Source organism: Sphaerodactylus townsendi, linkage group LG03 (assembly GCF_021028975.2).
Source record: "Sphaerodactylus townsendi isolate TG3544 linkage group LG03, MPM_Stown_v2.3, whole genome shotgun sequence".
Lineage (NCBI taxonomy): Eukaryota > Metazoa > Chordata > Lepidosauria > Squamata > Sphaerodactylidae > Sphaerodactylus > Sphaerodactylus townsendi.
In genome coordinates, this window is record NC_059427.1 from 54,493,948 (window position 1) to 54,507,540 (window position 13,593).

Below are 13,593 nucleotides of genomic sequence, written 5' to 3' on the forward strand. Positions count from 1 at the left end.
CTATTCTGTTTCTTCATATTTTGTCCTTACAATAGGCCCTTGTCCAGAGTGTAGGTTGTGCATCAAAACAATCAAATGCTGTGGCACACCCATTTCCTTTAAAACTAACCATAGCTTTTCATGATTCACACAGTCAAAAGTGTTGCTGTAATCTATGAAACACAAACTGAGTGTCTTCTTATACACTTCAGCACCCAATATAAATTTGCAATCTGACCTCTGGTGTTTCTTCCTGTTCTGAATGCAGCTTGAACATCTAGCATTTCTTGTTCCATATATGGTAACAGTCCTTGTTGTGAGATTTTAAACCTCACTTTACTTGTGTGAGATTAGTGTGATGGTTTGATAGTTGCTGCAGTCTTCATTTTTTAAAAGAATTGAAATATTAAGCATTTCCAATCTGCGGGCGATTGTTTTGTTTTCTGCATTTGTAGGCCTATTCTTGTTAAGATTTTGATGGACTTAATTTCTGTGACTTGAAGTAAGTCTGTAGTCTTGCCCACGAGGCCCCAAGGAAGAGACGAGACGTGGAGATTCCATCTGGTGGAGAGCGCCAGCGGCAGGAAGCGCGGGATTCCGTGATCCTGGCAACTCTCCCGTGTGCTAGGCTCTGCCTCCTTTTATTAGGGTTTACAAGAGGGGGGGCAATGTGGGCGGACCGGGAGGCAGGAGAGCGGGAGATCATCATGTGATGCATGATCTCATCGGGCTACTACGTGCAGGAGGAAGCATCCACGTCTGGGTCTAATCCACACCTGGAGGGCAAGAGCCCCCTTTGTCCCTTTGTCTGGGACATCTGGTGACCGTGAGTCAGGCATCTCATGACCTGTGACTCACGGGGGACTGGGGGGTGGGGGAGCTTGTGCGCCCAGAAGGCCGTAGCCGGCACTGGCATGCCAGGCGCTCTTTCTACGGTTCTGCTGGGTTCGCGGGGTCACCCCTACAAAGTCTGATATCCCAATTACTTCAAGTGCAGCTTTGACTTCACTTCCTAAAATTTCAGGGTCTTCTTCAAAAGATTTTTCTTGGAACATAAGAAGGAATCCTGTTGGATCCGACCAGTGGTCCATCTGGTTCAGCATCCTTCCTCACACAGAGGCCAATCAATTTCTCTTGAGATCTAATAATAGTGCATAAAGCAGTGGCTCTCAACCTTCCTAATGTTGCAACCCTTTAATACAGTTCCTCATGTTGTGGTGACCCCCAACCCTAACATTTATCCACTTTACAGATGGAGAACATTGATGCAGAGAATCTTAGGCGACCCCTGTGAAAGGGTCATTCGACCCCCAAAGGAGTCCCGACCCCCAGGTTGAGAACCACTGGCATAGAGGCTGGGCCTTCCCCCGATGTTTCCTTCTACAACTGGTATTCAGTGGTTGACTGCCTCTGATTGTGGAGGTTCCCTTTAGTTACCCTGGCTAGTATCCAGTTCCCCTGTAAATACTTGTGACCATCACAACATCCTCTGGCAGTGATTTCCACTTTTTAATCACTCACAGTATAAAGTATTTCCTTTTGTCCATCCTGAACCTGCTGCCCATCAGCTTCATTGGATGCCCTCAAGTTCTAGTACTTTAGGAGAGGGAGAAAAAGTTCTTTGTTAACTTTCTTTACCCCATGCATACTTTTATAAACTTTTGATATTAATAATTTAGAATCTGTACCACAATCAGCTCCTGATCTTACTTTAGCAGAAAGAATAAATCTTCTATACTTTTCACTAAAGCCCCTGATCCCTTGTGCTCCGTCTTACTCCATGATTACAACCAGTTCAGTTTCTTCATTGGGAGTGAGTGAACTACAGCGGACTGGGTTAGGACATTTTTAGTCAGAAAGTCACAGTGGTAAAGCATTCTATTTCTCATTTTATGATTTGGGGCTTACCTTGATTCATAATTCTCATGTTCTGTGTTCATATTATATGTGTTGAATGCCTTTGGACTTTCCTTTTGCATCTACAACTGAACATCCCTTCAGATTTAATCCTGTTGCATCATTAGGAATAGCACTGCTTATACGTATCATCAGCTCTTCCCCAGTAGCTGATTGAATACTATCTAACCCAGAGATCCTTCTTTTAAGCTTACACCTTTTTCATTTTGTATTGTCTCATCATGTGGTTTTCAAAGTATAAGATGCTCAGAAGTGATTTATCATTGCCACCTTCTTTTGCACAGTGCTAACCAGGGTTAGCTGAAGTGCCACTGCTGTCTATGACTATGCTGTCTATGACAAATCTTATCACCTTCCGCTATTGCTGCTGTGCAGTAGCTGCCTCCTACGCCCCAGTCACCATTGGTACTGTCTGTTCTGCTGGTGTGGCTATTGATTTCTGAAGGGAGTGAATGTATCTTAGTCTAATGTCACAGCTGTGATCATTCTTCCTTGAATGACTCGTGTTAGGAGTTTAGCCTCTTGATATAGACTAAACTCTTTATGGTATTGCTCTCACCTTCGCTTCGAACCCCCTCACCACGTTAAGGTGTGCATTGAGGGGTGGGTGGGTGTCTCTTTTCATTTTGCCATTTATCTGTTCATATTCTTTGCTGCAGACTGTTGCTCCCAGGACTTGTTTTTTGACTTTTCTTGGGTACATCTCTCTTGGTAAAGTCAAGCTGATAGATGTGAAATCTTACATTTGAATAATACATTCACATTTTATGGCTGACACATTCTTGTCTTGCGGTCAATAAGACTGCACTCAAACATTACATTTGGTGTTAGATCTTACATTAACAATCCACTAACTTTCAAAACCACTGATCAATTCATTTTTTTCTGTTTTATCCAAATAATATTTCAGGGGACTCCATCAGTTTTTAATGCTACCAGTTTTAATGCTACCTAGAATAAAGTTGAATTTTACCTGTTATGATAATTACAAAATGATTGATCTATAGTAATGTGTCTGTGTAATATTATAAAAAACCAAGACTTAGGGTATACATTCATCCAATCAGTCATTGTATCCCCCTGTCTATTTGAAAGTAAAGGAATTTTGGAAGAATTTCAAGTACTTTAGGGTAACCATTTTTGTTCTTGATACAGATAAAGCAAGTTACACCTTGTGGAAAGGACAGCTTTTAAACAGAGGGACACTTGTATGCCATGTTGCTTTGAAGTCAGAAACACGTCCTCTGCTTCCCTGCAAACTGTAAGTATTGTAATTTCAGAGCTAAAAACCAGAATGTCAGACCAGATTATGCAGATTACAGAAGATTTAAAAATCCCTATTTTAAATACTAAAGAAACAAATTCATATTTTACTGGCGGTAACTTTTTGTATAGCTTTTTTTCTCTATGCACTGTTGCAAAAACTGTTTTACAGCTTACAGATCTTAATATCTTGAACAAGAAACATCTTAACTGCCTTTGTTGTTTGATCTCTAGTCCTGAAAAACTTGATGTTGATATGGTTATGAGTATTGAACATTTGACAAAGGAGATTCCGCAAAAAGTGTTCTATAAAGAAAGCTATTCGGGAGAAAAGGGAGGTAAGATTTTTTTTATAGCCTGTGTACATGTTCACATATTGTGTCATATCATGGTAAACAGTTTAATGATTGGATTACTTTTCTCCTCAGAATTCAGAGGTAAACTGTACTGTAGTCTTTATGAAGTTGTGGAGAAGACTAGCTCGGGAAGTAATTTAGAAGGTTTGCTTCAAAAGCTTGAGAAAGACAAACTAGTAAGTAGCTGTTCTCCTGGAATATTTCTTATTAAGTTTTTAAATCGCCTTTTTGGAGCAGGTGAAATCCTTCAAATATCTAGGGTTAAACTTCCAATCTAATCTTAAATAGACTACCTGCCGGAAGAAAGCTACCACACAAGCAAAATGTGCTGGAATTCAAAAAAAATTCTTTCTAAAGGGGAACCAGTACATGCCTGCTGCCACCCAGTTTTTTCAGGCTAAAGCTGTTCCAGAATTACTCTATGGCATTCCAGTTTGGATAAATTCCTTTCACAAAGGCATCGAACAGGTCCAAGCCAGCTTTCTTAGACAAATTATTGGCATTCCCAAATGTGTCAGTTACACAACTCTTTGTGCTGAAACAGGCGAACAATTACTTGAGTCCAAAGGATGGCTACTTACAATCCGACATTGGTTGAAAATTCACTTCAGCCTTAATGAAGATAACCTTTCTGCTCAGGGACCCAAAATTCTTAAACTGGTCCAAACCTATTTACAACGAAATAGCCAAAACTGGAATTACGCTGGACACCCTGCAAATGTGTGATGAAAAATATATTTACCAGATAATCAAACAAAGACTAATAGATCATGATAGGCATCTACTGTACCCTCACAAACCCAGAACAGGCTCCCCAGGAATATTCAGAATAGCTTCCCCAGTAGATGCAAGTGCAAAATATCTGACCACACTAAACAACCCAATACATCGCAGAGCATTCTCCCTAGCAAGACTAAATGTCTTCCCTTCTGCAGTCACCCTAGGGAGATTTTTACAAACTCCATATTCTGCCCAATTGTGTTCTTGTGATGCTAATGAACCGGATACACTCGTCCATATTATTCTTCACTGCCCCTTACACACAGAAGTCCGAACATCTATCCTTGGACAACTGCTTGAAAATCAGAACGGTCTCTTGGACAAGGATCAGGTGAAGCTTCTATTGATGGACAGGAAGGAAACAATAACTTCTACGGTGGCTTATTTTCTATCTACCATAATGGCTGACAGATTCCACTACACCTATTCCACCATCAAGCCAAAGACATCAGCTGCTCCCTTGTTGTAAACAATCTTTTAATCTACACATGGATTTTTATATTCTCCTTATATTATTTGTAATATACCATTAAAGGTCTTTGATTTGAACTTTTAAAATCCATATGCAGAATAGAGAACAAACTTACTCAGTAAATATGCTGGAATAAACATGTGACAACGAACAAAATTCTTATATCATGGAGAAAAAAGGAATTAACATGATACTGCACATTCATAAATCAAATAAAAGCTTGCTATGAATGGCAAATTTTTAATCTCTTAAATATTTATTCAACAAGCATAATCAACTGTAACATTTTTGTTTCTGGCCTCTCAGAATTTTGGCAATTTTTACCAAATTCCACAGCATTTTGCAATGCATAGATTGGATTTTTCTTTCTAAGTAACTAAGCAAAACTTATCAGACTCATATTTGCTGAACAGCATGCACAGTATTTTTGCAAAAGACTTGAATCATTGTGTGTTTGTTTCCTTTAATTTTTATTTAAAAATGATAGGATTCCTAATGTAACTTTGAAAGAACTTCAGAGATACTACTGACTGTATTTTTAATGGAATTAGTGACTGTTCTATCAGTGTGTGATTCCATTAAATTTTTTAAAAAATGTATTTAGTACATTTTTTGTTCTGCCGCTCTTCCAGGTATCTCAGACCACACTAGTCCTCTTTCCCTTCTTCATTTTATCCTTTTGGTTGAGGCCAATTGCCTGTCCTATTTCATCTGCTGGATTCCCAACTACCAGCCACCAACATGCATATTTCATTCTGCGTGGCTCCCTTTCTGCTCACCTTTCCCCATGCTCGAACAGTCCTTTAAGTAAGGGTTCTGTGTTGAGGTGGTGTGGGTGGTCTTTCATGTTGTTGCTTCACCATCTTCTGGGTTTTAATGTTAAGATGTTAATTATCTAGTTTAATGGATTTATTACTTAGGTAATTTTTTAAATGTGCATATGCTGCCCTAAGCCCAGTCTTGGTCGGGAAGGACAGGATAATAAAAGAAAATAAATTTTCCTCAAAATTTCTTTGGAATAGGGGAGGCTCAGTTTAGGTGGCTGGTCCAAGACTTCTACAAGCTTCATGGATTTCAGTTCACTTACCACCAATGATGTTTACCCAAGAACATTTTCAACCGTTTCTATTGTTTAAATGTGTCTTGCTTAATCAATGGGGAGCTAGATTTCTAATCATATAAAGCATTATTAAAAAATTGTGATCCCATTCAATGCATGAATCTGCCTTGACTGAATCTATCAAGGTCTTTATTGTCTGCTAGGTCTGGTAGTGGCTCTCTAGGGTCTCAAGTGGAAGTTTGTGACATCACCTGATCTTTTTAACTGGAGATACTGAGAATTGAACCTGGGTCCTTCTGTATTACCAAAGCAGATGCTCTGTTATTGAGCCATTGCCCCTTCTCTGCATTTAATCTTTTAATCTAAATTATTTGCCAAGTAGAGTTGGAATGTAGGATCTTTCAGTGCTTTTCTCAACAGTTAGTCATCTTAGAAGGGTGTAATTGCTTAGGACTACACTGTTAACATCTTCTGTGTATTTTTAAAATGATTGCAGACATGTGCCTCAATTGAGCAGAGCAGTATTGATATGTTGGCAACAGGACACTTTAGTTAAAAATTCCAAATAACAATTTGGTTAGATTTTATTTGGACAACTACACTAGCAAAATGCAGTCTTATTGAGATGAGCCAAGTTGAAATCTCAGGCTTGTATACTCATGGAGCTGAAATTAAAGATTTCCTGGTTTGGAAGGTCTTCAGTGTAACAGTGCAATCCAAAGTAGGGGTGGTAGTGAAATCACTTAGGTGGTAGCGTCAACCCAGTGCCCGCTAAATGCCACTTACTCTGGCATAGGGGCAGTTACAATGGGGAGACATTTGGGTGCCAGTGCAGCCACAACAGCAGCACTCCTTCAGTACAGGAGTCCGTGCCAGTGCCGAAGGAGGTGTTGTTGGGGTTGATTTTTGTCAGCTTTCTGAGCCCTTTTGTCCTAAGAATGCCCCATTTGCTGGCACAAACTGACACCAGCAAAATCAGTGGCATAGCACCTTGTTCTACATAGTCGCTTTCATGGAGGAAAGGGGCAGCATCACTGTTGGCTTTCTGGCAACAATGCAGCAAGCCTCTTAGAAGCTGCTGCAGCTGTGCCATCCCGGCTGTAGTTCTACTACATGCCCCCCTCCTAGATTGCACTACCCATCCTGTGAGTCTAAACCCAAATTACAACTTGCCATCCAGAGCAGAAAACATGTTTTAATAGTCTCAATTCCCTTTTTGCAGGTTATTGTTAAACCACTGGTAGATGGAGGATATCTGTTGCTGCTTTCTCCTTGTCAAATGGCTTCACCATATGGTATGGATTTTTCATTTCTGTATTGGGTTGCTTAGATTGCTTAATGAGCAACCTTATTTTTCATACTGTGTTTTTTTCCCTAGACAATCAAGCAGCAAGACCTCGTACTCTGCAAGCATTATTTCTATTCCAGAATCATAGAGATGTAGCGATATCAAGTAAGGGTTTTCTTTTTTTAGCTGTCTAATGTGCTTAATACTGTACATTCTCCCTGTTGCTTCAGTCTTGGTTAGTTATGCAGTATTAGCAACGGACCAGACCCTATAAGTTCAAATAAAGTTTGCCTTTTAAAATACTTAATGTTCTATTGAATTTTGCAGTACCTGATCAGGTTTCATACACAGTGTCCTTAAAACTGTAGTCTTGATTTTGTAGGTATACCTAATGATGCAGTGTCCTTACAGGAAGCTAAGTGGAAGCGAAGCTGTACTATTGCAGAGTTGTAGAGAAGCCTGTCAGGAGAAAATGATCCACTAATGCTAACGAACAGGGGAAAGAGGCACTGCTTCTTGTAGATTTCTGTAGTGAGAAGGTGATTGTCTACAGGGAAGTATGAAAAGTTGGTGGGCAGCCAATCCAGAAAGGGGTGGATGGGGCCAATCAGCTCTTGGAACTGGTGAGGGCCCACCCTGCTGGTATAAGTGTCATTTATTCTGGTAGGAAGGACAAACAGGGAGGTGGGCAGGCTCTGGGGCCAGAGGTTTGCCAACCCAAGTCTGGCCACCAGTGCTGCTGGGGTGGGCTAGGGGTGTTCTTGTCCAGGAGTCTGAATTGTGCCACCCAAAAGGGTGGCATAAATCTGTTTTGAGCTATGGGGGTTTCTTTGGCAGCTGGGATCTTTCTTCTTCTCACTGCCTCCCTGTGCTGCTTGTATCCTTTTTAGAGATGGTGTTGCGGCACAGCAGCAGAGCTGGCCCTGGCCAGTGCAGCTCTCTGGGTTGGGCTGAGAAGCCAGCCTTCACCTTGTACTAGTAAAACATAACTTGTTTGACATGAATCAGTTTGAAATCTTGAGGCTCTTCATGCTCGTAGAGCTGAAATTTATGACTTCCTGTTTTAAGAGCTCTTCAGTATGTTGCTGTATTCAAGTCAAGGCACCATAACATATGGGCGTTGTTTCTTGAATGAGAAATTGACTTCTTTAGTCAAGCAAGCTGGACATGTGAGAAAAAAAGGAAGGCACTTCTGGAGTTCTGAGTAGGGTGGTAGTTTTGTGATTTGAATAGTATGCTAAACTTTATTCATAAGGGTGGATTGGTTAGTAACAATGAAGACTTGGGCAAATTTTGGATCTCATGTTTAAACTTAGTTGAGCAGCAGGGAATTCCTTCTCAGAACAAGATTTGCTGACTGTTTATTTTCTGTAAATACAGAGATGTTTCTGTGAAATTGCCTTTTAAACCCATGTAGTAGGAATGGATGAATCTTTCAGCGTGTATTTGAAAAATGTGTTGCTTGTTTAAGCAAGTGATCTTTTCTCTTCATTGTCTTTATCTTGAACACAGCTCAAAAAATTGACCTGAAAAATGCAAATACTTCAGTACGGCAGGAAACACATGTGGTTATGCCAGACCTTTCCAGATTTATACAGTCACTGCATTATGCTCTTTTCCACTCTCGTAAAGACCCTAAATCTCACTTAAATGTTGCAGTGGAAAAGTATATCCATGACTACCTGAAACGGTATAGCAAGTTTAAACAGTTCGTTTTGTATGAATATAAACCAACTTTGGATGAAAAAAGATTTTTGCATGCCGGACCAAAAAATAAATCTCATCTTGATAGCGCCTTAAATGCCTACATTTTTGGTTCTGAAGCCTACCAGATTCCTGTTTCCAAAGCCAAAAAAATAATGGATGGGAATCGAAAACCTCAGCAATTTAGCCCTGTTTCGGATTATGAAACCCCGGAAGAAGAATCTGACAGTTCAAAGAGAACAGCTGGAAAAAGAAATGGGTCTAAAGGTGAAATGATAGCTGCTAAAAAAAAGTGTCACTCTGGGGATGATGATGAAGAACGTTTCAAAGAATTGATTAATTTAATTCAGTGTAAGAAAAAAAATGTAGATAGAGAATCTGACACAGAAGATAACAGAAGCAAGAGCAGGTCAAAGCGGAAACTGGAAAGCAGTCTGGAAAGCTCACAGAAACGCTTAAAAAATAACAGTTCTTTTCAGAAAGATTGTGATTATGATGGTAAGTACATCAGTACTATTGTGTTTGATTTTTGGAAACTTCTTAATTTTCTTCCCGTCTGGTTGTCAGCTGTGACAGGAACCTGTTGCTCATGTCATGGCATAGCTTGTAGTTGTGGCACGAGCTTTCCTTTAAAATGTACTCCTTAAATTCATATGTTTATGTCTGAAAGACTTCTGAGTCTGTGCTAAGTGTCTTCTCACAACTGAACCATCAGAAGTATACTACTCTTCTGGGACTGTGACTTGCATGTTGGTTAGGGAGTTATAATTTCTTTTACTTTGTCTGTGTAACTGATTTTATTTGATTAGTCCTTTTTGAGCATAGTGTTTGATTTTTTAAACTGATGATCTTGTCATTTTTACTGCTTTTTCTAGGTATATTTTTCACCTATATCTTGACCCCCTATTTCTTTTGCCTTAAAAACTAAGAAATCAATTAATTACATCTTGAATCTATAACATTCCTGCAAGTTGTTATCCTACGCAGTGGCGTAGGAGGTTAAGAGCTCGTGTATCTAATCTGGAGGGACCGGGTTTGATTCTCAGCTCTGCCGCCTGAGCTGTGAAGGCTTATCTGGGGAATTCAGATTAACCTGTACACTCCCACACACGCCAGCTGGGTGACCTTGGGCTAGTCACAGCTTCTCGGAGCTCTCTCAGCCCCACCTACCTCACAGGGTGTTTGTTGTGAGGGGGGAAGGGCAAGGAGATTATAAGCCCCTTTGAGTCTCCTACAGGAGAGAAAGGGGGATATAAATCCAAACTCCTCCTCCTCCTCCTCCTCCTCTTCTTCTTCTTCTCTGCATCAGTTTTAGCACTTGTGCCACAAAACCGCTAACTTCTATACATTCATGTACGACTACAAATTTGAGTGGGCTGAAGCATAATAGATAGGCTGTAGAACTGGTACTAAAGCAACATGAATGAAAGCTGTCTTTGTAGAAAAGTAAAATTTCCAGAAGTTTTGAGGCTATGGAAAATGTATTTTTTTAATGGGGGGTGGTCAGAAAAAAGTTATAATATATGTAATATTTATTGTCCTGTCAAACCTAAACTAATTTTACTGTTTTATAGCTTACCATTCAAAATTGCAATCACTGGCAAATTTAAGGAATGTAGAAGTTGTAACTACATTAATTTGGTACAAGAAAAATTACAAATATATCCAGTATTTGAGAGAAAACTGCAAGCTGATACACCACATGATATTTTAGCTCATTTACCTTAATTTTTCTGGAGACCTCAGTTTTTAGTGAAACTTCCAGAATTTTCCTATGATGCTTTGTTGCAGCTTCTTCCTCACCTTCATCTGCTTTTTTTTATTCCAGAAAGTGAGGGCAATAAGCTAATTTTTACCTAGGCTGTGGGTATTTGTGTCACTGTGGTTTGAGGAATGGGAAAAAAGTCAACTATAAGTCCAATCAAAAGGACAACAGAAGTATACAGTTGAAAACAATGAGAACCCTGAATGTTCCCCGAATTAAAGATTAGGTATCCTTCTATGTGCAGAAATACATCTTGGATTTAAGAACAAAATACACTTACAACATTGCTACATTGTCTTTGAAAGGTTTTTACCCATTCTAAAAAAGAAAATATACAAGTGTTTGTTTTTTTAGTACTCCCCACCAGCCTTCACCTTGAGGTCTTTATGGTAGTACAGCTTTTATTCCTGGAAGGTATTTTGCCATCCTTTGTACATTTTCTCCAAGCCATAAATATGGATTACAGAAAACCTCTGGTATAATTTCCTTTCCTTTTCTGTTTCTAGGGGAGAGAGCATCTGAATCACTGTCTTCAATTATAGCTGATCTTGGTGGACGTGATACTGATCTGAGACAGCAGAATGTTTCTGATCTTCCTGTTGCTGAAAATATGGTGGCAAAGAATTTTTTATATGAGTTGTCTGATCCTGATTCTCCATTGGCAAGATTTTTAAAACAGGCTTTATCAGGAAATAATACAAGGCAACCTTCTGAGTATGACTCCATTTCAGTACAAGTCAAAGAAGAACCTGACCTCCCTGATTCTGTGTCTGTTGAAAATGTACAGTTTAAGGATACTCAAAGCTCCATCATGCTTGAAACTACTGCACCATGTTTACCTTATTCCGCTGATGTGTCTACTAACGAAGCAGGCATGGACCATATGCTACATTTAAAAGTAAGACCTTTAAAAATGATTGGAGTTTTTAAACTCCTTATTATGTACATTGTGAATGTATTTTAACGTTTACATCTTCTGAACTTAATCACATATGTGTGCTACAATTGTTGAAATGTCTCCAACTTGTCTGAAGGGTAAAGGACAGTGGTTAATATTGCATTTCTAGCTTGTAGCGTAGGTAGGGTCAAGGAGTAAGAATGATATAAGGACTTGGCAAACTTAGCATAAAGAAGTTTAACTTAGCATAAAGAAATAATTTAAACAGTTAAATTCTTTCCTGTCAGTAGCATAATTTTCAAACTTGGGTTGGTCAGATTGTCCATCTGATCTTGGCTAAGGAGCACATGATAATGGAGAACATCACAGCCAGCTTGCATGCAAATGTAGTGACACGGTCTTGAGACTTTACCAGCAATTCTTGATCAGGCACAGTGTCAACTCTTAACCTTTCGACCCGAATGTATGTATGGTACTAAACATATAGATTGATAAGCTCAGCCATCATGCTTGCAGGAGAATACTCTCTGGAGATACGCATCTTGTAGAACATGGGTGGGAGGTTCTCCCTCTGAGCCAGAGAACCTCTGCTGAGTGATTCCCACCATTCAATCAGGAAGGCAGGGTCAAATCTTCTGCTTTTTGTTTCCAGTGGGAGTCACCCTTTGGTCCTCATTTCTTTTCTTGCATCCAGGGGGAGCAGTAACCCAGTTGCCTGTGCAATTTCTAAATTTCTTTTTCCTTTTCTTTGCAATCTGCTTCCCTTCCCTTTCTTCCTTATCTTATTCTTTCCCTTTCTGTCCTCTCTGCTAAGGTGGGTAGGGAAGCAGTGAGTCTTAGAGTTCCTGTTGGAACACGAACTTTGACTGATTTGATAAGGCGCAAATTGCAAATGTGTCCAAGCCATGGACAGTCCTTTAGAGGGTTTTCTATCTGAAGAAGATCTGAAAGCTCCTGAAAGCATGGACCATCCAGGCATGACTCTTGAGCAGATTACATCAACCTTAAATCTCCCCCATTCAGCTCTGCCATTTTACAAGCCAAAAAACCAGGTGAAAAGGCAGAAGTTTGACAGATGGTGGCCACCATTTCTGGCATTCCCACCAAACTCTGGCTTTACGGGAAAACCTGGGAGAAACCTCTACAGGATGAGGAGCTCACCCTGCAACTCCATTTAACTCTGCTGAAGAGAATAATACTGCAACTTTGCAGACTGATCATGTTTATGTGCCCAGTTCCCTGTCAGTATCTCCAGAACTGCTCACTTTCATAAGATCTACTATGAGAGGAGAGTTAGCCACGCTCCTACAACTGTAGGGATCCTCAATGATGGTAACATCTCAGACTGCCCCTCTTACACCCCCTCCCCCTGGAGCCAGTCCTTGGGGAAGCCCATGGAGGTATCCATCCTGGCCCACAAACTCAGCTAGAAATAGGGAGAGGGTTAGGGGATGTGATAATTCCCTAAACAGCGAGGAGGACACCAGAGAAGAGGGTGTGTTCCTCTCAGAAGAGGAGGGGGAGGCAGAAATTCAAGAGCAATCAGTTTATTTCTTTAAAGCAATGGACTATCAGTATCAGTTATCCAAAGCCTTAACTTCTCTATATCTTAAGGATTCCCAAGGAGGGGACGGTAAACCCAGTCCAAATCCTTTTGGGACATGATACTAAAATAAATACATAAGATTTTGCAAATAACAATTGTGAAAAAACCTGAAGTGTTTTTATTGATGTATTGTCAAAGGCTTTCATGGCCGGATTCAACTGGTTCTGGTGGGTTTTCCGGGCTGTGTGGCCGTGGTCTAGTGAATCTTGTTCCTAATGTTTCGCCTTCATCTGTCGCTGGCATCTTCAGAGATGTATCACAGAGGGAAGTCTGTTACACACTGTGGCTAGTGAGAAGGGAAAGTTTAGAGGATGATTGAGGGATTGGAGCACCTTCCTTATGAGGAGAGGCTGCAGTGTTTGGGACTCGTTAATTTGCAGAGGAGACGTCTAAGAGGGGGATATGATTGAATATAAAATTATGCATGAGGTAGAAAATGTCGATAGAGAGAATTTTCTCTCTTTCTCACAATACTAGAAGCAGGGGGCATACATTGAAAATGCTG

General features: G+C 40.1%; 1 protein-coding gene across 4 annotated transcripts in view; it reads left to right on the forward strand.

Moving 5' to 3' along the window:
* The window catches only part of TASOR (transcription activation suppressor), a 65,165-nt gene that overhangs the window by 17,724 nt on the left and 33,848 nt on the right, over positions 1 to 13,593 (forward strand). For all 4 annotated transcript variants that reach the window (XM_048488167.1, XM_048488164.1, XM_048488165.1 and 1 more), the window contains exons 9-15: positions 3,052 to 3,157; positions 3,394 to 3,497; positions 3,588 to 3,691; positions 7,050 to 7,122; positions 7,206 to 7,280; positions 8,628 to 9,317; positions 11,091 to 11,482. In XM_048488167.1, coding sequence (XP_048344124.1) covers positions 3,052 to 3,157; positions 3,394 to 3,497; positions 3,588 to 3,691; positions 7,050 to 7,122; positions 7,206 to 7,280; positions 8,628 to 9,317; positions 11,091 to 11,482 — 1,544 coding nt within the window. The remainder of the gene's footprint in view (positions 1 to 3,051; positions 3,158 to 3,393; positions 3,498 to 3,587; positions 3,692 to 7,049; positions 7,123 to 7,205; positions 7,281 to 8,627; positions 9,318 to 11,090; positions 11,483 to 13,593) is intronic.